The sequence below is a fragment of the Aphanomyces invadans genome (genome assembly GCF_000520115.1).
Source record: "Aphanomyces invadans strain NJM9701 unplaced genomic scaffold supercont1.6, whole genome shotgun sequence".
NCBI classification, from domain to species: Eukaryota; Oomycota; class Saprolegniomycetes; order Saprolegniales; family Verrucalvaceae; genus Aphanomyces; species Aphanomyces invadans.
Genome location: NW_008580151.1, coordinates 1756963 through 1777136, shown reverse-complemented (window position 1 = coordinate 1777136; position 20174 = coordinate 1756963). Strand labels below are relative to the sequence as shown.

Here is a 20174-nt window from a genome sequence, read left to right as displayed (position 1 = left end):
ATGGATCCGCGTCCTGGTACCGTTGGCATCACTTGTGATGTTGCAACCCTCGATCTTCTCGATGGCTCGAAAACGACAAAATACTGACAAAGTTTAACTAAAATTGGCGAATCAAGACAAGAGATTTCAATAAAGCAGGAAAGTTACAATTTTTAGGACTTCTACAATGACAAGATCTCGAGGACACTTTCGCGGGAGAAGTCAATACAATTCTAAGGTTGAATTTATTCTCGGACGCTATGAAGTAGGCGGAGATAAATTATTCCGAGGAAGGACCGCCTTGGAAGCCCAACATCGCCTTGAATTCATCGTACAAGACCAAGACGAAGGCACCGCCAGTACCACGAATCACGTTGGAGCCAGCACCCTTGAAGAAAGCCTTGGGGCCTTCGTCAGCAGCGATCTTGGACCAGCAGTGGAGGGTCGACTTGTACAAGACGTCCTTGCGGCCAGCTTGCATCATCATGCGACGACGGACCGTGTCGAAAGGGTAAGACAAGATACCGGCGAACGTGGTCACGACTTGGGCCACGATCCACTTTTGCCACAAAGGAGCGTTCTTGGGGTCCGAGATGATGATGTCACGAGCGGTATCGTAACCACCGAAAAAGGCAGCGCGGTACACAATGATACCACCGACAGACACACCGAAACCACGGTACAAACCCTGGATACCATCCGACTTGGCGATGGTTTGAATGCAGTGAATGAGACCGTTGTATTGACGTTCCTTGCCGACACCGACATCAGCACCCAAGCGGGTACGGGCGAAGTCCAAGGGGTACACGAAGAGGAGCGAGGTGGCACCGGCAGCTCCGCCCGAGGCCAAGTTACCGATAAAGAAGCGCCAGAATTGGTCCTTCTTCACACCGTCCAAAAAGAGCTTCTTGTACTTGTCCTTGAACGCAAAGTTCAAGGCTTGGGTGGGGAAGTAACGGATGACGTTGGCCAAGTTGCCGCGCCAGAACGACAACGGGCCTTGTTCCGCCGCGACACGGGTGAAGCAGTTGATGATACCAGTGTAAGGGTCCTTGATTTGGGTGGACGCGGCTTGCACTTGCAACAAGAGCTTGACACGTTCGATGGGGGCGACGACGGTCTTGGAGATACCGCCGGCAACACCACCGGCAGCCAAGTCCGTCAAGAACCCGATGATCGGGTCTTCCTTCTTGGCAGGGGCCGTGGCAAGAGGCTTCATTTCGGCGTAGCGAGCGAACATTGTTGTTCTGGCGACAGGCAAATTGCGAAGTGAGGCCAAGTTGCGTCGCGAAAAGTCGACGTGTCCACGTATACAAACTTTCATATAAACAGCACCTTGGCCGCGCTCCACCACTGGTTTGAAAGGTCGCCCGCACTTTAGCGGGACCACCTCGTCGTTTCTGGTTGGCTCGTAAAAATAGCTGCACATCGCGTGATGTCTGTAATTTGACCTGTTCGCGACACCTGTATACAAAAAGCAAGTCAAACCGACGAAATTCGACCAACGGATGGCGGTCGACGGATGGGATGGCGGCCACTGATTGGCTAAAATCCTAAGCATCGCAAACAAGATCCGGATACCGACAAAGGTAAAACGAGCGACCTCGCCGGCGGCCGGTCCGCGAAAGCGTCGGAAGGACCCCGTGGTGGGTCGGCGATCGAAATAGCCGCGTTCGGGCATGGTGTGATGCCACTAGCAGCTCTCTTTCGTGTCCTGGGACGTAAGAACATGTGGTCGGAATGGTACCCTGTGATATTGTCCGGATACCCAATTTGGAGACTGTGGTGGGATGAAACTCCACATCATCCATGGAAAGCGTTCGATGTGTGGTCGGCGAAGTTTCCGTCGATGGGTGGAAGCAGAGCAAGATTGCCTGGCGATGGGCCATCATGGAAATTACCCCTGCGAACTCGAAGAAGTGGCCTCGCGCGAGTCACAGCCACTTGACAAGATGGTCCGTGTGGCGTCGCTCCCGATAGTCGCACTCCTCGTCGCATGCATGCGTTGATCTGAGTTTTCGCCCTCTACCTTGTTTCCCACGCTGCATTCGCCCCAGTCGATGGAGTGCGGAAGAACACTCCCACTCGGTGCATGAAGCTGCAAAAGTGCTTCCTTTTTGGCCAGCATCAATATCTAGCCCCAAAGGACTTGACTCTGCATTCCTTGGCGCATGCTCGTGGACAATTTCGCGCCGGGGCATTTTCGTCGTCATGAGCATTGACAGCTCACTGCCACGAAATTCTGGCATCGGTATGCTGGCGTACCGCGATCCGGTGCAATTTGAAATCTGTCCAAGAAGAACGTGAATTCTTTTCCGCCGACTGGTGCAGCTCCATGCCAACCACGCAATGACGAATTGTCGCTCGCCCCGACGCTGAACCAAATTGGCCGCCGCCCCTTCTTGAAGGGCTCGGTATGATTGGCCTGTCGATTTGCCAAGCATCCCAGCGATTTCAAGAAAGGCTGCGGCGTCTAGAAGCAACGCGTTTTGCTTTACGTGCGATCTCGACCAAGTCTGGTGCGTCTCGAACGGTGTACGCGCACGAGTTCACGCTCTCTTGCCGCTCGCTCCCTCCAGACGCTATGATACTTTGGCGCATCATCTCCATTGCCGACGCTTCTCACGTCCGATCTCCCTTTTGCTGGCTAGTTGCCGACTGCCTCGCCTAGGTCATCGTCAGCCCATTCCTTGGCAGTTCCCCCAACGATTTACCTAATCCGTGTGGTGCTTCGTTGCGGCTTTGGAGCGTCAAAAAATCTCAGCCCGCTTCGACACAGCGCGGCTGGAAATACCCCGAATGCCCATCCTGTCACCTCGACGGTGTTGCGATGCAGTCCAATAATTGAAGATGTATCGAACTCGACCCGTGGGTCATGCACACATCAGCACGACATGGTGAGCCTCCAGCTCACGAAATATCCGATGCCACCCGTGTGCCAAATGCGACTCCCATATTACAAGACCACAGCTTCCGCAATAGCCAACGATCGCAGCATCTATTCCCGCCGAAGCAAAAGGCTCCTCAATTAAATGCAAGATGCCTCTGTTCGACGACTCTGGGATGACCTATGGCCAACATCGTCACAGTTAGGCTGTGCACTTGTCCAGCGAATTTTTAGCGAGAGTGAAAAGGCTGCGAGCCGCCTGCTGTAATGTTCACAAATGCGACGCTGTGTCACTTTGCGACCACAGTCTTGCAGGACAGAGCATGTTCAGCTCAACGCAGGTGCTTCTAGGGGCTTTAAATGCCTTCCCAAGACGTCCGCTTCGTCGGACCGACCCCAAACGTCATGAGGTGGCTCTGGGCCGAGTAAAACAGGTCGGTGGCGTCGGCAATCCGCGTGGCAACGTCGACGTTGGCCATGCCGCGCCACTCGTCGACGTAAAACGTTCCATTCGCGACCAGGCGCGCCATGGAGATTCGCTGGCGCGCAGACACTCCAGCGTGCGGGTGCGTGCCGGCCAGGTCCACGTACCACCCGTCGTCGTAGTGTGTTTTTGGCGGGCGCAGTCGAACATGAAATAGCAGCCACGTGTTGCGAATCCGTCGCGCAAAAGGGAACGACAGGCCGTGTAGGGCACGATGGAGTCGTTGGTACCGTCGACGGAGGGCGCCACGGACTTGATATTGGAAACTCACCACCCCTCGGTACACGGACCGATAGCGCCTTTGGCACAGCCACCGCCGCACGTGCCCTTGAATGCATTGGGCAGCGATGGCTTGCTGAATCAACCGGTGGAGATCATTCAAGACTTGGCAGTTCATATCGTGGCGGGTGACGATCCAGTTTCGGCATCGGACTCCAGCAACGGGATGGAGGCGACTGATTCCGAACGCCATCAGCGTGTGCGGGTCTTGGAACCACCCGTCTCGGCATGGCGCGGCTCGTTGGAAGCGAGTGCCTGGCATGGCTCCAAGGATGTGGTTCGCACATGCATCTTCACACACAGCTCGATAAAAGACAATTCGCCCGAGATGACCACGAAACACCCGCTGAATGGATGTCGCTGCCTAGATCCATTGTGCGAGGGACGGTCCATCGCTGTGGGAACGACGTACGTGGCTGCGTCGAATGTGAAGTCGGTGCTGCTGCTCGACCTCTTGCCGGCCCAATTCCTTCCGAAGCGCAACGGACGCAGCGAGCCGGACGCACTCGTCGCGGACACGAGCTAGTCTGTCGTGTTCGAGTTGCAGAAAATTCTGAAATTGTACGTCCGACATGTTCATGAGCGGGTGCAGGAGAATTCGACCATGGGGGGCTTGGCCAGCCACGAGGAGCTCGAATCCCTTGGTCGTGTACTCAAGCCAGAGCTGGCCCACGAGCGCTTTGAACAGTGCTGGCCATCGATGTCGGACCTGGCGCACAATCCATATTTTGGTCCTGTCAAGCGGTGCTGGGGTGCTGTAGAGCAGCCGCCCGAGTCGATCGCACCTGGACATACTGGAGGTACTCGGGGCAATGCACTTGGAGCAACGGGACAGGTGCATGGACGTAAAAGACTTGGTCCGTCGCGACGTCGACTGCCGCGATGTCGACGCTAAAATCCGCCATCACCTGCGGCCCCACGAGCGGCAGACAGACGCAATCAGTGGCGGCGACGTCGTTCGGTGACAGTACATGCACTTGGACGACGCAACGAAACAAGCACACGCCCTTGTACTGGAGAACGTGGCACGTTTTCAGGGCACTGGGAAAACGCATCGTCAAGTGGTGGTTCTAGGAAAATCAGGGTCAAGCGAGTGCCATGGACGGTGACCGCCACACCTTCCAGCAAAGCGAAGGCAGCGCCGACGTGCACCACGAACCCCAGTGGTAAAGCGCATGTCGACACAACGAAGGGAGCTACACTCAAACATGCATGTTCGGACAGGACGTGAGCGCATGTCCTCGGATATGACGAGGTAGCAAAAATGGGGCGGCGGTCGAACTGGCGAGCGTCGCACCTGGTCTCGAAAATACAATGGCGGCGCGTGGAGCTCAGGAATCATGGTTTGCAGTGTCACAATGGATACAATGGCGTGGCTGGTGCGACTTGTGTGGGGGCCGTACGCTCGAAAGACGAGGGCCTTGGACTCGCCTTCATCGCAGGATCCATCTTCGTCGACGCTAACGATGTATGGTTGACGCGAACCCTGGATGAAGCACACGCGCGTGAATAAATGCGTTGGCCGTGCGTGGAAAAAATGCCGAGATCTCTTCCGTAATGGCGGTGGCGATATTTCGACGGAGGAAGGTGGGGCAGTCGCATGCGGTTTCGTCACCAAGGCGGTTGGAGCCGTGTCCATGGGACTGGGGCTGCCTTCGTTGCTAGCGCCATCCACTTGCCACCTGCTCCTGAAGTGCATGATGGAGCCGTCGACTTTGACAGATACTTGCGCATCCGTGGCGGGAGGGCGGGATGGGATGTTGTCGAGAATGTGCTTGGACCGACTCCACAGCGCAAGACTTCGCATCGCGACGCTCGACGATCTATACAATGTCACACGTCAAGCGATCGGTCGATACGTGAAGAGCTGACTTGTCCAAGCCCATGGTGTTCCAGTCGTCGTTGAGCGCGGCGAATTGTCGCTCGAGCTTGGCTTTTGAAGCCGACGTCAAGGATTTCTACGTCAGCATGAACAGTGACGTTTTTACACGATTCACAGGTACCTGCAGTGGGTGTGGCATCGGCGGTTTGTAAGCCTACAAGAAGCGCAGCGTCATTCCAAATCGTCTCTGGGACTGCGTTGTGGAGCTCGTACGATGACAATCGAGTGCAGTTTCTGGAGCTGGACGATCCACGCCTGCAGGCGCGTCTCGACATTGCACGGGAGTGTCGTTGGCGCGACTGGTGATGGCGAATCATGACTGCATGGGTGTAAATTGGATGGAATAGCGTGCTCTTGGTCGAGGTTGCGAGATGCCTCGCATGCGGCGGCTCTGTCCGAACGTGGGCCATTGGCGGCACCATGCTGATTTGAACGATTGGGTCGGGCGATTCGTACCCCGGCCGCATTTAGCGCTCGTACAGTTGGCTTTCGTGGGGGCGTTTTCTCCAGCAGGATCGATTGCGCGTTGGGCACGGATGGCAGTTTGGTGAAGCGACCGAGTGCCGGGAGCTTGCGGCGTGCGGCGAGGAAAACGCTCGATTGTTTCGCCCCGCAATGTGGACAAAACTTGGCTATCATTCTGCACGGCTGCTGGCACGTGCAGCACGCGGTGAAGGTTCCTTCAGCCATATCGCTGCGGCCATCGTCGCAAGGCTTCATGTCAACTTACAACTAGTTGAAACCGATTTTCTTACATAATTGAAGGGCGGGTTTCATTGGTTATATATTGAAGGATATAGCCAATAGAATGCAAGTCCTATTGTGTCTCCATCGACGAGAAATGTTTATTTGAGGCCGCCAATGGCATAGAAAATATAAGTAATTCAATTACAAGGTCGCAAGAAATCTGGCGGTGATATGAAAAAACAAAGCATAATTCTTCCTACGAACATGGGAATTCCAGAGGAAGAGGCCGAGCTCGCCCAAGAGATGGTGCATTACTTGACGCATGACGTCATGACGCTGCTGCGGAAGGCGAAGAGTCAACTGGAGGATGCTGAGCGACGATGGACGCGAATGGAGGCCCTCGAGGAAGCCACGGGCAAGTCGATGAAAGCCAACGTGAAGATCGACGTACAAATCTCAATGCCTACTCATAGCGAGGGACTGACCCATACGTGAATCTCAGGGTCACCTCGTCGTTGAGGCAGACATAGAGGTCAACTTGCGTCGGGGATACCTTGTCAACTCAAAGTACAAACGACGACATGAGCTTGCTCCCTCGAGGTTATCCCCGTTTTCGTAGGTTACATCAAGCATGCGTGCTGGACCAAATGCTAGAATTCCATCGAGTTCTGCAGCTTCAGTACCGCCGAATGGAGCAAGTTGCAAGCGCGCTGAGGAAACAATTATCCTTGATCCAAGGCGGCACTGACCACGCTCCGTTGCTGCAACAGATTGCACCGTTGGTGTCCGAAATCGTCGCAGTATGAGTCTGGAACGCTGATTGCCATCGTCATGATTTCGCTCCATTGCAGGAGCTCGGTGCCATTTCCCGCGAGCTGCGGACTGGCGGCAACGCCGTGCGCCTTCCCAGCACTCGGCGGTTTCCGTACTCAAGCCAACTCGATCATGTACGCATCTGCCACCGTCGTTCGCAGTCGTTTTCATCCAAGTCAACCTTAGCATTTCGTCCCACCATTGCCCTCCGACATGCTCGTGGACTTTTCCGTGCATCAAGCCCGACTGGTGGGGGACTCCCATCTCTTCCCGCCTTCAATAGTCACGTGATGGAGGCAGGTCATTGAGGCTTTCATCGTGGCGCCGTCGACCAAGCCTGTCGGCGACATCCTGTCTGGGGATACCAAGAAAGAATTTGCCGGACAAGTCACGTACGACTCGGCAACGACCGATGGAATACATGCCACCTGACGATAATGACTCGGTAGAGTGTTCCGTGGCCAGGCAGTCGAAATCCTCAAGCAGACGAGTGTGGCTGTCGACCTGCCTGGTCTAGACGACATGCTGTCCGTGGCTGATGCGCAGGTCGCGCGCATGCTGCACGTTCGGGACCAAGGGGGGGCGCTGATGCAGTGTGGCGTGCCATCATAAACAAGCCTTTAACGTCCCTTTCTCCATGGCCAAGAATGTATTGCAAATGCGTGCACCACGGCCTACCACCACCCGTGCCAATACAGCACACTGCCTTCACGCAAATCCAACTGATTGTGCTTGCGAATCGCTTAAACGATGGACCCGAACAGGTCCAGCGTGCAGTTCCAGTTGCCGACTACACTCGCTGTAGCATAACCAGGTACAAGGCCAACGGGGTTTACTTGGCTGTCGTATGCAGAAAGATGCAGTTGTCGCCAAATTTGCACGTCCCGGTCTTGAATTGGTTACACGGTCTCGTTGGTTTCTTGATGGCCTGGTGGGGCTTGGAGTTCTTGTTGTCGTGGCTAAACGAGCACATATCGCCGCGAAAGCACGTGCCGCGCATAAAGTCGTAGCATACTCGGACAGCTTCGTGGAAGTGCTCCTTCTTCGTTCGTTTTCGCATGAGGTGCCACTTGCCGAGCTTGTGCTCGGCGAGCTGTTCCGCGCTGGTAAAGTCCTTGGCGCACAGTTTGCAGCTTGTGCGCTGGGTGGTCGTCCCGACGACGTCGTTGTGGGCATCGGAAGCCTTGTGTGTCTGAAAATCGTCCAAGTCTTTGCCGACAAACCCGCACGGTTTGCATGCAAACGGGACCTTACCGACGATCTTTGGCGGCGGAGCCACTTCGGTTTGTGACGTATTGATCCTTCGATTGCTTTGAAAGGCTTGCGCTTTCGGTAGAAGCTCGGAAGGCAATGCCGGCACCTTTTCATTTTGATATGCGGACAAGCTGAGGATTGCAGGACCGTCATGTGTTCTTTTGGCCTCGTCATCGTTTTCGTCATCATTGACGGAGTCATCGGAGCTGTCGTCGTCGCTCGACGATGAATTCAACTGCGCCTCAAGTGCCTTGATCTTGTCTTCAAGGTCATCATCGCTTTCCTTCTTGGCAACTACAAATGGAAGGTCGGCAGATTGTTGCATGCGCTTTGCGATGGGCACCTCGGCGCCGGTTTGCCGCCGCCGTTTCTCGACCATGGCGCGTTTTTGATACTGGAACGCCCAAAAAAAGCCAAAAAAAACATAACTTCACACAAGGAGGATTATAGCCAATCAAGTTAAGTCATACCCACTCTCGATTCGGATTGGATATAAATGAATGACATGCATTCGAGACGTTCATTCTTGTGCGGCGCCCCTCATCCCGCTCTTGTTGCCGCCATGACTCGGCTCGCGTACACTACGCTCTTCTTCGTGAATGCCATCGTGGCGATGGCCCTTCGAGCATTCGGAGATCGTAAGATGGACAGCGAAAAATTCGTGGCTTGAGGACTTATGGTCGATCCTGCAGGCTTTTTGAAGTACCTGTGGTCGTTTGATACGTGCACAGACGAGGCGGCGAATCCCCATTGCGTTGGGAATCAAGCCGTCTATCGGTACGAAAGCAATCATGACAGGGACACGACCTCATGGATTCGGCGCAGCGCGAGTTTTGCCATGAGTTGTTTCTTCGTCCTCATGGCACTGGTCAGTGCGCTGTCGGAACGCGGGTTCAACAACTGCTGCTGTCTTTGGTGCTTTCAACTGCCGCTCTACGGCGTGATGTTTGTTGGGTCCTTCACCATCCCAAACGGTTGATTGTGGTTATCACGAATGCCGGAACTAACGCATTGTCGTCGTGTAGACTTCTTTTACGGGTTTGCATGGGTCGCCCGCGTCGCATCCGTGGGGTTCCTCGTCCTTCAAGTCATCATTATCATCGACACAACATGTGCATCTACATCCACCATTCCTTTCGTCAACCACTCACTCGATTGTTTGTGTCCTAGACAACGTGCGGGATTATCTGCTGGACAAGATCGACGCCTCCCATGCGGACGAGCGCGTGTCGCTGCTGTCTTTCGACGAGCGCAGCACCTTGTCATGCTCGCGCTACCGATCGTGGTTCTGGTACACGTTTGAATATTGGAACGGTGCCAATTTGCCGCCCCGTAGGAAAGCTCTGTTCTTTGGCCTGGTCCTTGGTGCGCTGGGTGGATCACTTGTAGGCGTCGGCTTCCTCGTACGTCGGCATGACGTTTGAATGATGTATTCTCACGACCACTTTGGACAGTATCATTACTACGATATTTGCCAAATCGGCCACGTTTTCACGACAGTGACTCTGGTTGCGAGTGCGGTCGTGACGGGGCTCAGTGGTATGCCATCCTCCTCGTTCGTGTGTGCGATTCACTCGTGCTTGCAAAAGTGACGTCGGAAGGACCTGGCCTGCTTCCCCCTGCGATCTTGTCCTTGTACACTGTCTTTTTGTGCTATGAAGCACTCCGTGCCAACCCAGATGCCCAGGTTCGCCGTCGTTTACCTCCACATGTATTGACGACGTGTAGTGCAATCCGTTCCTGGCGTACCAAGCGAGCTCGACGGTCAACACCGTCATCGCCGCGTTGATCGGCGCCGCCACCATCACATGGACAAGGTCGGCATGTCTGTTCTCCAGCTGTCGACTTCATCGCAACAACGTTACCATAGCTGGTCCACGGCTTCGTCCTTGATTCGACTCGACACTTTGTCGGACGAGAACCTTGAAGGCGTACGGCACTCGCGCGTTGTTTAGCCATGGAATTGCGTCACCCTTGAAAATGTAGGCGCCCAAGGACAAGCAGTCAGATGTGCCGAGCTGGCAATTTCACGCTGTCATGGTCGTGGGGTCCTTGTACATGGCGATGGTTGTGACGCAATGGGGAACAGCGACCGGGTACTGCTCTCCCATTCGCCTTCGCATGACATTTCATTCATTACCTAGGCAGCAAGACGGCGCGGCCATGTGGGTTCACATTGCGTCCCAGTGGGTGGCTTCTGCCCTGTTTGTGTGGACCCTCGTCGCGCCCTACTTGTTTCCCGATCGCGAGTTTAGTTGAGAGTCGACCATGGCGAACTCGACCATGAAAAATCGTTTTTGAGTCGTTAAATGTGCTCGTGCAAAAGCAGCGCCACCCGCTCGACCGTCACTCGATGCTGCAGCTTGGATGCCACGTTTAAGATCGTGTCGACTTGGGAACCGCCGTGGTACACCATGAAGATGGGCAAGTCTTCTGGGCGAATGCTTGGATCGACCTCTTCCCGTTCAACGACGAGGAACTACCGCATCTCGTCGTGAGTGCCGTCAATGCCGTCGACATCTCCATGCAAGGATACCTGGGTCCGCGGATGCTCGGGGCTGAGCTGCTGCAGGCAGTTGTTGACGGCCACACAAAAGCCGTTGCTCTGGAAAAGCAATTTTCAACGATCCACAACGAAATCGATGAGCATGCTCACCTCGTCGGACATGTGCACCACCACCGGTGTGCGGGGGTCGGCGGCATCCACCAAGTCGACAAAGTCAAACGCCGAGCAGTACTTGACAGTACCGAATGTTGGGGCACTACCCAAGGAGGTACGGTCACCGTCCACGGTGGAGATGGTGACTTGAATCGTACCCTGCATGCACTGCGGACTGGATTTCAGCCACCCGTTTGGCGCAATACTTCTGCAGGAGCGCGTCATCTTCGAATTCATCGAGCAAGTCGTCGTCGCTGTCGTGGACATTATTTTGCAGAGCGTTGCAACATCCATTGGAATGTTCAGGCGCTGGTGGTGCAGAATCGGATGGGCGCACGTATCCCTTGGCAATGCGGGCGAGCACCATTTCACGGACCGCAACTTCCTGCGCACGTTCCTCTGCCTTCGCTTGCTTGTATGCTTTGTAGTCATTGAGAACGCCTTTGGGCCCAGTGAATGTCGACTTCTTGAATTGTCTGCGCTTTCCTTGTTTGGAGACATCCTGCTGTTCCTGCCATGGGCCGTATGGGTCGTGCACGGAAGCTGGGAGGGACTCTTCGTTGTCGCTGCACGGTCAAGTGTCGATGAGGCGTGGAATTGTGATCTGGTGATTCGTTGTACCTGGCCTCAGAGTCCGAGTCGACCTTACCGCCAAGCTCGTCGGCGTCGCGATCTTTGTACACATCATGGCGTAGGAAGAAGTCGTCCATCTTGAAGTGATGCCCCAAGGCGCCTGTTGAGCAGAACTTGCAAACGGATTTGGCAGTAGGTTTTGTGGTTCATCCAATCAAAACAATGTATTTTGCAATTTTCTGATTTTTAACCAATAAATTGCAGACATTGCAATAGATATTGTCGAACCTTTCGTTCGGACCAGAGAAAGATTTGAGGGATGACAAGGGATGCAAAGGAGAATGCAAACGTATTGCGCTGTCATTAGTTGATATATGCTAAACTTAACCCTTTCCAGATTGCTTCATGAGCCACTGGATCACTTGGTCGATGTTGACGAGACGAAGGGCCGAAATCGGAATGACGAGCCAAGGATTGTCGACAATGTAATCCAAGTTGAGCTCGCGGATCAATTCCGGTTCCGAAATGTGGGGTTCCAAGTCGATCTTGTTGGCCAAGACCAAGAGGGGGGTTGTCGCCAACTCCCTGTAGAACCTCTCCATTAGCACAGGCGCCAAAGCCAATGGACACGACATTACCTGTCTTCGAGGAGGCGGTGGAGTTCCTTTCGGGCCAACGAGATTTGATCAAACTATCCAAACACAGGTGAATACACCGTCAAGCGCTAAGTTGGGAAACCATACCGCATTGGCGTCGACGACGTAAATAATGACATCGCATCCGCGGGTGTAACGACCCCATTCGCTGCGATATTGCGCCTGTCCACCAATATCCCAACACTTCATCTGGACGCCTCCTTTCTTCACAAGCTTCACGTTCAGGCCAATGGTCGGACACGTTTCCACGGGATGTCCCATGGCCATCACGTTCAGCAAGGTCGTCTTCCCACTACAGGCCACGGTGAGGGACCCAAGGAGCGCATGGGGCACATGTCACGCGAACATAGCCCTTGGTTCTCGACCCTCTCGAACCATGCATCGCACCTGTTCTCAAGCCCGACCAGCACGACTTCGAGCTTCTTCGTGTAGAACGCTTGCAGCATGCGCTGCAGAAGGGCGCCCATGTTGACTTGCGCTCGCCGGACTGTCTTCACGTGTGAGGCAAATGAGGGCGAGATCAGTTTTCACAGGTACTTGCCCCTCCGCAATAGAATTCGTCCTACAATTTGGATATGAAAGGATAGAGGTTTTTCCTTGTTCTCTCTGACGTCGAATCCGGATACATACCACGGCCTCTACGAGACATCTTAGAATTTGTATACATCGCGGGGACGTTGGCGACGTCAGCTATTCGGAAAAGGCCCTTACCAACATTCTGCCGTGTCAATGAACGGCATACGATTGGCGAAAATGCATCCAATCAGAGGAGTCGCCGAGGGAATATTGTTGTAACGGACACCGTTTTCCCAAAGGACGCCGAAACCCCAATTCAGCACCCCCGACCGACGCACCATCCACCGCCCGCGTCGTTCCAGTGCATGCGCATTCGATGAACAAATACGAAGTGCTTGGGATTGTGGGCGAAGGAGCGTACGGTGTGGTGCTGAAATGCCGCAACAAAGAGAACGGTGAGGTCGTGGCGATCAAAAAGTTCAAGGAGAGCGAGGACGACGAAATTGTGCGCAAGACGACGCTGCGGGAGGTGAAGCTCTTGAAGATGCTCAAGCAAGAAAACATTGTCAACCTCAAGGAAGCGTTTCGACGGAAAGGCAAGCTCTACCTGGTCTTTGAGTACGTCGAACGAAATCTCTTGGAAGTACTCGAGGAAAAACCCACTGGACTCGACCCTGAGCTCGTCCGCCGGTATATCTATCAACTCAGTCGCGCAATTCACTACTGCCACGAAAATGGCGTCGTGCACCGCGACATCAAGCCAGAGAACCTCCTCGTAAACCCGAATTCGGACCACTCGCTCCGGCTGTGCGACTTTGGCTTTGCCCGTATGATAGCCGAGTCCCAGTCGCAAGAACTCACAGACTACGTTGCGACGCGGTGGTATCGGTCGCCCGAGCTCCTCCTCGGATCCACCAAGTACGGCAAGAGCGTCGACATTTGGGCGATTGGATGCATCATGGGCGAATTGCTCGATGGTCAGCCGCTCTTTCCCGGCGAGAGCGAGATTGACCAGTTGTACATGATCCAGAAAATGCTTGGCCCACTCACCCCTGACCACATGGAGCTCTTTCTGTCCAACCCGAGGTTCGCCGGCCTCAAGTTTCCCGACATGACGCGCCCCGAAACGCTTCAGAAACGATTCGTGGGCAAGATCCCAAAGCGCGCCCTCGGGTTTCTCAAGGGCGCAATACAACTCGGACCGGACGAGCGCATGACGGCCACCGAGTGCATCAACCATCCGTACTTCGAAGGGCTCGAAAAAGAGATGGACGAGCTCAAGTGGAACAACCAGCCGAGCCCCGTGCTCATCAAGCCATCAAAGGACAACGACTTGCTGTCCTCGACCGCCGCCGCTACTCTCCCCTTGGACGACGCGCCTCCGTACACAGCCACCCCTTCGTCGTCATCATCTTCACTTCTCTTTGACAAGTCGCAAAAGGCACGAAAGGAAAGTCCGCCACAAGTGCAGAGCACACACGACAGTGCCGCCTCGTCGTCAAGTACATCCAGGTCCAAGAAGGACCCGGGGAAGAAGAGACGGGAGAATCAACGGTCCAAAGACAAAGCATTGTCCAGCGGTACATCGGACGAGATTGTGACGGGTGGAAAGGAGGCGCGGGGCGTTGTGCGCTCCGTCGAGTACGGCAATGGCGATGGCGCGATTGTAGAGGCTGACTACACAGACTTGACCACAGCCATGCCAAAAGACAAGGATGGAAGCATGTCGTCCAGCTCAAGCCGCAAAAAGTCGTCGGCGAAGGGATCCAAACCGCCACGGGCACCCCCATCTCAACTAGCTGTCGCCGAGGATAAATCCATGGCATCCTCCTCCCAGCCATCCATTGCAAAACCCAGTTCGAAATCCACCAAGTCGATCCCTGCCGCCCTGTCGACTCCACTGTCGTCATCGCCCCCCAGCGGCACCTCGATTCCCATCAACTCGAAATCGCCTGCATCTTCGTCATCCACACAGCCACCACCATCGTCCGACCCGGCCATATCTGGTCGGCGGAAGAAGTCGACGTCGTCGCTGCACAAAGCCGAGAGCAAGTCGTCGAGCACCGCTTCCATGTCTAGCTCATCCCATAAGCGAGCTCTGAAAGACCCCATGTCCTTTGACGCGAAAACTGCCAAGTCTGTCACGGCGCTGCCCAAGTACCAAAAAGAGTCCAAGCATTTGCCGCACCTGGCATTCGGCGCAGGAGGGGACGACTTGGACTGTACGAACGGCAACGAGAGCGATTCGGAAGCGTTGTGCAGCATACGCAAGTCTAGCCCACACCACCACCAGTCGTCGTTCCAGTACCATGGCGGGCTGCAGCCGCTGCGCAACGGGCCGTCCGATCCAGCCAAAGATACTGGCAACTCGACAAGCTCCTCCAGTACAGCTAGGACAAGTAACTTATAATGCCGCGACAGTGCTCCCGTTTCCTTGTGGATGTATTGAACGAGTTGGTCCATTCAAGTGGGACGTTTAAAACACTACATCGGCGTCTGCCGTCGGCTCAAACGCCGCCAAGATGTCTTCGTCGGACGGCAAGACATGCTTGGCCGGTGGTTTGACGGCGCCGGCCGCAACCAACGCGTCGAGCTTGGCCGCTTCTTCCTTGGCAAATTCAATTTTGTTCGCTTGGACCTTCTTGATGCTACAAGACACCGTCACTCACGTTCGCATGGTGTCTTTCTTCCTTACCGAACGAAATCTTCGCGTTCGAGCTCGTCCAACTCGCGAACAATGTAATCGATGATCTTGTCGATACGTGGAATCGTGACATTGTCCAGCGCATTCACGCGGCGGTTCGTCACCTTGAGCGCTTCGTCCAACGTCACGAACGACGTCTGGAGCGACGCGAGCTTCACCAACGCCTTGAGCAACACGCGAAACTTCTCTCGGCAGTTCTGAATCTTGCCCCCACCGCCCGTGAGCCCAATGTTTTCAGCCTTGTCTCGGCTTGACTCGATCTCCGTGAACACGGGCAGCTTGACCCCAGCCACGTTATCAATGCGGTTTTCCAGGCGAATCTCGGCTGACGTCACGCTTTCAATCACTTTGTGTCGAAAGTCTCCCGCGGCATACTGCGCCTGGGACAGCGAAAAGAACGCATCGGACGCTTCTTGCGACATCGCCAACTTGGTCTTTTGAATTTCGCGCAACATGGCTTGGAATCGCATCTTCAAAGCGTCCGCCTTCTTCTTCAACAGCTCAAACCCTACACAACAATCGCCCGTGGCATCAGTCACCTCGGCAATCGTGCAATGCCCCTCACCTTTCTTCGCTGCAACACGCTTCGCCTTGTACGTCGTCAAGTTCCTGGGCACGCAAGTCAAACACACGTTCACATGCCGGATCGACACGGGGAATGAATGCCTACATGCGCGTCGGCGGCACTTGGACCGTCGACATGATTCTCCGATAGCCCAAAGATGTGCCTGTGCTTGCGACGAAGTGAATCACCCCAGGATGGGCACATTGTTTAAAACACTTCACGCCGAGTTTTAAACAGCACGACTCCTTCATTTAAGAACTCCATTGCCATTCGATTGGGTTCCCTCTCGTTAAAGTTGCAACAGTAGATTCCTTCATTTCCGGCCCGAAGATCGGACTCATGCGAGTGCACCATGCGGCAGGCTTGATGAGCATCCTGCTGAGCACACTCCATGGATTTGTCATCGACCCGTCGACGCCCAAAGATGTCATCCAACGTGCCTTTCATGTAGGTTCTTCGGATGATCATGCATGATATCCCTCATGTCGTGCGTCAATCAGTGTGGGCCTGTGCAATGGATCGGCTCGTACAATGAATTCTACCAGCAATGCCAGTTTTTGAACACGTCCGAGTCTGTCTGGATCGCAAACATGACGCTGAACGCGGCACTCTTGTTCGCGGATGACAGAGTCCTCGAATCCATGCGCGCGTCGACGTCGTCGTACCACATTGAGCTGAGCTTTCGCTTGGCACCAGCGACGACGCACTTCATCATGCACAACGCGTCGATCGTGTCGTCAGCAGTGTACATCGACAGTCACAATATAACCGTGGATGCAAGAAGTTCCATCAACACGACTGCGCAAGGCCTCAAATTTGGACCTGGCTTCAACAGCGATGTTACGGTCGGCAGCGCGTACGGCGGCACTGGCGGAAGTGCTTTGTCAAACGGCATACTCTCTCCATCGACGTGTGCAGATATTGACGTCGAGAGCACCATGTACATCCAGCCGATTGGGGATCTCAAAGGAAGCGTCGGTGATTTCCGTGGGTATGGCAGCGGGGGTGGCTCGGACGCGACCCGCGGTGCAGGTTTTGTTGAACTGAATGCATCCCACACGTTACAGCTCGACGGCGCTGTTCTTGCCAACGGCGGCTTCGACGCAGCATCGTCTGCAAGTCGCTCCGGATCAGGTACAATTCGAACAAATTTTCACATCATTTGGTCATCGGCCACGTTGTAGGTGGCACGATTCGGCTATCCGCAAAGATCTTAAATGGAAAGGGACGTGCAGAAGCATGCGGAGGCAATGCGACAGCTCCCGGTGAAGACTCTACTGGCGGTGGCGGTGGTGGCGGCGGGGGCCGCGTGGTGCTGGAGTATGCACAAGGCAATCGAGGCACCTTGAGCGTTCACGTGCACGGAGGCACGCACGCATGGGAGATGCCGTCCTTATGGTGCCAAGAAGGCGGCACTGGAACGTACTTGGAAATCGTTCGCGCGAATTCCACGACGGTACAAGGCACGATATGGATTGTGGGACGACGGAAGGAGCCACCCGCAGGACTGATGGCTGGCACACCACTCTTTTATCGCACGGCGCGGCGAGAGCTTATGGTCGAGCCATGGATGCTGCACGTTCGAGTGGCCCAACACGCGCTGGTGTTTGCCAGCACTCTCCAGCTCCATGCAAACAGCTCGATCGAGGTGAGGCAGGTCAAGTTTGGCGGGGCGACTGGACGACCGACTTGGTGCTTGTAGGTGGAAGCTGGGTCCTTTTGGGCTACGCTCGTCTTCAACGAAACGATTCAGCTCATGGCATCTTCCATCACAATTGCAGTAGGTGCATGCGTGGTGATGGTTCCATTCCGTGGGTCGTCCACGAAAGCTGTCGTGGTAGGGTCGACTTGGTCCCATGGCAATTGACAAGCAGAACGTCATGCTGTTCGCCACCGATAAAGTGGCGTTGGCTGCATCTGCTCAACTCGTCGTGCATTCGCTGGTCGGCCAATGCACAACGTTTGAGTCGGATGGAGTGATCACAGCCACTCATTTCGTGTCCGTTGACGCTCTCTCCGACGTGCGGTTGGGAGGCCATCTCGAAGTTGAAGCGTCACGACCTGGACGCGGCTTCCGAGCCTCCCTGAAAAGCCGCCATGGCAGTGTTGCGCTGCACCTGGATAACTCGAGTCAAGTGGCGGTACCTGTCGAGGTATTGTGCTCGAATCTTGTCTCCCGACTCACTGAGGTCTCCATAGATTCGCGCCATCGAAGGAACGGTGGACCTGAAGGCATCATGTGTGCTTCGTGCCATTTCAGCCGTCGGACAACACGTAAATGTGACGGGGGCGACGGACCCCTCCAAGGAAAACCCCATCCTCGGCAGCGCGGCAAGCATGTGCCAAGCATGGCCGACCCATGGTGATGTTTGTACCGCCGAGGACCCGCCGCCGTTCGCGCTGTCAATCGTCGCGACGTCCACCGTGTCCATCACAAATTCGTTGGTGGTGTCGTCGCTGCTTATGTGCAGCCCTCAAGCAACTGTACACGGGTCGATCTCTGCAAACGGTCTCGGATGCGTGGATGGCGGGCCAGGGCAAAGCCGAATTGTGGGCAGACTAGCGAGCGGTGGTGCTGGACATGGCGGCGCAGGGGGCGAAGTCATGCCAGCAAAAGGAGGGGCCGGTCGAGCCTTCGAAGCAAGTACGTGGCCGCAGTGGCCCGGGAGCAGCGCCGAGTCCAATGACGTAGTCCAAGGCGGAAAAGGCGGGGGGTTGGTTGTGCTTGTGGTGAAAGCAATCACACTGGCTGAGGGTAGCGTCGTGTCGGTCCGTGGGGGGAATGGCACCCATGGCGGCGGCGGTGGCTCTGGTGGGACGATTGTGCTTGGGGACGTAGCCGACATCGTCGGAGACGGCGCCCTCGACTTGTCCGGTGGCAGCGGGTCGACGACGTACGTGGGGACGAGCGAAGAGCAAGTTCACGGCGGCGGTGGCGGCGGCGGCGTGCTATGGATCCGCTACCAAGATAAAGGGAGCGGCAAAGACTTTCACGGACGCGTCGCTTTGAACGGCGGATTCAGCGCGGGGCAAACGGGTTTCGATGGCGTGGCCAAAGGAGATGCGTGCGGGAGTGGGTGTGGCGGGCTCTTTTGTTTGCCGTGCACCCCCGGCACCTTCAGCCCTGCACCCGATGCAGACTGTGCCCCTTGCCCGATCGGTGTGCACTCATAGCCATTTCAACACGACGGCTTTGACGACGCTTGTAGGGTCATTCAGCGACAAAGCGGGCGCCACGTCGTGCTCCAAGTGTCCCAAAGGTACTTGACGTGACCGCCTTCATTCGACGGAAATCAATCTCAAGGATGCCTTGCTTCCAGGACAATTCAATCCAAACCCTGGCAGTCGGGCGTGTGTGCCGTGTGCCCCTGGGCAGTACTCTCCCGACGAAGGAGCTGCCACCTGTGCAAAGTGCCCCCGCGGCTCCTTCAGTCCCGACAAAGGCCAAGACATGTGCACGTTGTGTCCGAATGGCACTGTGGCCCCGGTCGAAAGCAGCTCGCAGTGCGCCGAGTGCGGCGTCGGGGAAACCACCGATCGACCTGGCGCCGTCGAGTGTCGAAAATGCTCGATCAAACCAGAGCACGCCACGTACAACCAAAAGGGGTCGTGTGTGTACATGTGCGAGAAGGGCCATATCGGGTTGGACTGCCTGACGCCGTTTGAAAAGTTCATCCAGCCGATTGGAGGCCCGGTCGGGTTCGTTTTGTTCTGCTTTGTCACGATCTTGAGCGTCTTTGGCATCTACGGCTACGTGTCGTCGTCGTACGGCGGGACGCTTCCTGCGGTCATGAAGCAGTACCGCGCTGTGCGGGCGCCGACCCCGCACTCCAACTCGACGCACCTTCCTCGCCTCACGGACCACCAACTGACATTTCACGTCGCACGATTGTACTTTGGCGGTCGCAACACATTCTGTCAGCCATGGCATGTCCCGACGGACCTCGTCGTTGGCTCGGATCTTCGCAAAACTATCTACGAAGGGTCGTATGCCGGCTTTGCATCCAAATGCAACGCCATATGCACTGGACATGCCAAAGCGTGGTCGACCGCGGCCCATGTGGAACGACTGGCGCGGCTCGCCGTGCCGCCGCTGGCCACGTGGATGCTGCGGCGCTACCAGCGCTCGACCGTGAAGCAATTGTTTGAGTACATGACCGAATACGGCACGGGATTCTTCCGCGACCTGGACTTGCAAGCGTCTGGCGCGCACTTGATTCTTGGATACAGGTGCTT

General features: G+C 55.5%; 10 protein-coding genes across 19 annotated transcripts in view; 5 read left to right on the top strand and 5 right to left on the bottom strand.

Annotated features, from left to right (window-relative positions):
* Positions 1-104: 104 nt before the first annotated feature.
* Positions 105-1285, top strand: H310_04184 (hypothetical protein). Its single transcript, XM_008868407.1, has one exon. It carries the CDS (start codon positions 167-169, stop codon positions 1250-1252), a length of 1086 nt encoding a protein of 361 aa, XP_008866629.1. The 5' UTR covers positions 105-166; the 3' UTR covers positions 1253-1285.
* A 484-nt stretch (positions 1286-1769) lies between these two features.
* Positions 1770-6237, bottom strand: H310_04183. Of its 2 annotated transcripts, none has more exons than XM_008868406.1 (9): positions 5725-6237; positions 5633-5665; positions 5502-5587; positions 4927-5452; positions 4748-4825; positions 4601-4699; positions 4415-4537; positions 4042-4338; positions 1770-3993 (listed from the first exon to the last, which is right to left on the bottom strand). In XM_008868406.1, the coding sequence occupies exons 1-9, from the start codon at positions 6229-6231 to the stop codon at positions 3223-3225; spliced, it is 2520 nt and encodes an 839-aa protein (XP_008866628.1). In that variant the 5' UTR covers positions 6232-6237; the 3' UTR covers positions 1770-3222. The 2 variants fall into 2 exon arrangements, with proteins under 2 accessions (XP_008866628.1, XP_008866627.1); XM_008868405.1 differs by having other exon boundaries at positions 5502-5562.
* A 206-nt stretch (positions 6238-6443) lies between these two features.
* Positions 6444-8649, top strand: H310_04181. Of its 2 annotated transcripts, XM_008868403.1 has the most exons (7): positions 6444-6645; positions 6701-6765; positions 6818-6998; positions 7050-7145; positions 7198-7260; positions 7312-7403; positions 7461-8649. In XM_008868403.1, the coding sequence occupies exons 1-7, from the start codon at positions 6463-6465 to the stop codon at positions 7621-7623; spliced, it is 843 nt and encodes a 280-aa protein (XP_008866625.1). In that variant the 5' UTR covers positions 6444-6462; the 3' UTR covers positions 7624-8649. The 2 variants fall into 2 exon arrangements, with proteins under 2 accessions (XP_008866625.1, XP_008866624.1); XM_008868402.1 differs by having other exon boundaries at positions 7198-7403.
* On the bottom strand, positions 7638-8647 carry H310_04182 (hypothetical protein). Its single transcript, XM_008868404.1, has one exon. It carries the CDS (start codon positions 8642-8644, stop codon positions 7844-7846), a length of 801 nt encoding a protein of 266 aa, XP_008866626.1. The 5' UTR covers positions 8645-8647; the 3' UTR covers positions 7638-7843.
* Positions 8650-8776: 127 nt separating the features above from the next.
* H310_04180 (hypothetical protein) lies at positions 8777-10635 on the top strand. Its single transcript, XM_008868401.1, has 12 exons — positions 8777-8903; positions 8958-9042; positions 9091-9239; positions 9291-9377; positions 9436-9556; positions 9602-9668; positions 9720-9804; positions 9855-9952; positions 9994-10082; positions 10136-10196; positions 10252-10361; positions 10410-10635. The coding sequence occupies exons 1-12, from the start codon at positions 8828-8830 to the stop codon at positions 10522-10524; spliced, it is 1143 nt and encodes a 380-aa protein (XP_008866623.1). The 5' UTR covers positions 8777-8827; the 3' UTR covers positions 10525-10635.
* H310_04179 (hypothetical protein) lies at positions 10527-11671 on the bottom strand. The gene is made up of 5 exons (XM_008868400.1): positions 11546-11671; positions 11083-11490; positions 10922-11027; positions 10802-10870; positions 10527-10744 (listed from the first exon to the last, which is right to left on the bottom strand). Exons 1-5 carry the CDS (start codon positions 11632-11634, stop codon positions 10571-10573), a joined length of 846 nt encoding a protein of 281 aa, XP_008866622.1. The 5' UTR covers positions 11635-11671; the 3' UTR covers positions 10527-10570.
* Positions 11672-11833: 162 nt separating this feature from the next.
* Positions 11834-12702, bottom strand: H310_04178 (hypothetical protein). The gene is made up of 4 exons (XM_008868399.1): positions 12541-12702; positions 12241-12445; positions 12136-12188; positions 11834-12082 (listed from the first exon to the last, which is right to left on the bottom strand). Exons 1-4 carry the CDS (start codon positions 12618-12620, stop codon positions 11881-11883), a joined length of 540 nt encoding a protein of 179 aa, XP_008866621.1. The 5' UTR covers positions 12621-12702; the 3' UTR covers positions 11834-11880.
* A 254-nt stretch (positions 12703-12956) lies between these two features.
* On the top strand, positions 12957-15099 carry H310_04177 (CMGC/CDKL protein kinase). Its single transcript, XM_008868398.1, has one exon. It carries the CDS (start codon positions 13046-13048, stop codon positions 15077-15079), a length of 2034 nt encoding a protein of 677 aa, XP_008866620.1. The 5' UTR covers positions 12957-13045; the 3' UTR covers positions 15080-15099.
* Positions 15062-16126, bottom strand: H310_04176 (hypothetical protein). The gene is made up of 4 exons (XM_008868397.1): positions 16044-16126; positions 15939-15982; positions 15365-15881; positions 15062-15317 (listed from the first exon to the last, which is right to left on the bottom strand). The coding sequence occupies exons 1-4, from the start codon at positions 16073-16075 to the stop codon at positions 15146-15148; spliced, it is 765 nt and encodes a 254-aa protein (XP_008866619.1). The 5' UTR covers positions 16076-16126; the 3' UTR covers positions 15062-15145.
* Positions 16127-16263: 137 nt separating this feature from the next.
* The window catches only part of H310_04174 (hypothetical protein), a 6377-nt gene continuing 2466 nt past the window's right edge, over positions 16264-20174 (top strand). For 6 of the 8 annotated variants that reach the window (XM_008868395.1, XM_008868391.1, XM_008868390.1 and 3 more), the window contains exons 1-8: positions 16264-16385; positions 16439-17072; positions 17123-17586; positions 17641-17718; positions 17780-18091; positions 18138-19098; positions 19148-19198; positions 19259-20168. In XM_008868395.1, coding sequence (XP_008866617.1) covers positions 16278-16385; positions 16439-17072; positions 17123-17586; positions 17641-17718; positions 17780-18091; positions 18138-19098; positions 19148-19198; positions 19259-20168 — 3518 coding nt within the window. In that variant the 5' untranslated portion in view covers positions 16264-16277. Of the gene's footprint in view, positions 17073-17122; positions 17587-17640; positions 18092-18137; positions 19099-19147; positions 19199-19258; positions 20169-20174 lie in introns of all 8 variants that reach the window. The other 2 variants (XM_008868389.1, XM_008868394.1) reach the window with 2 other exon arrangements.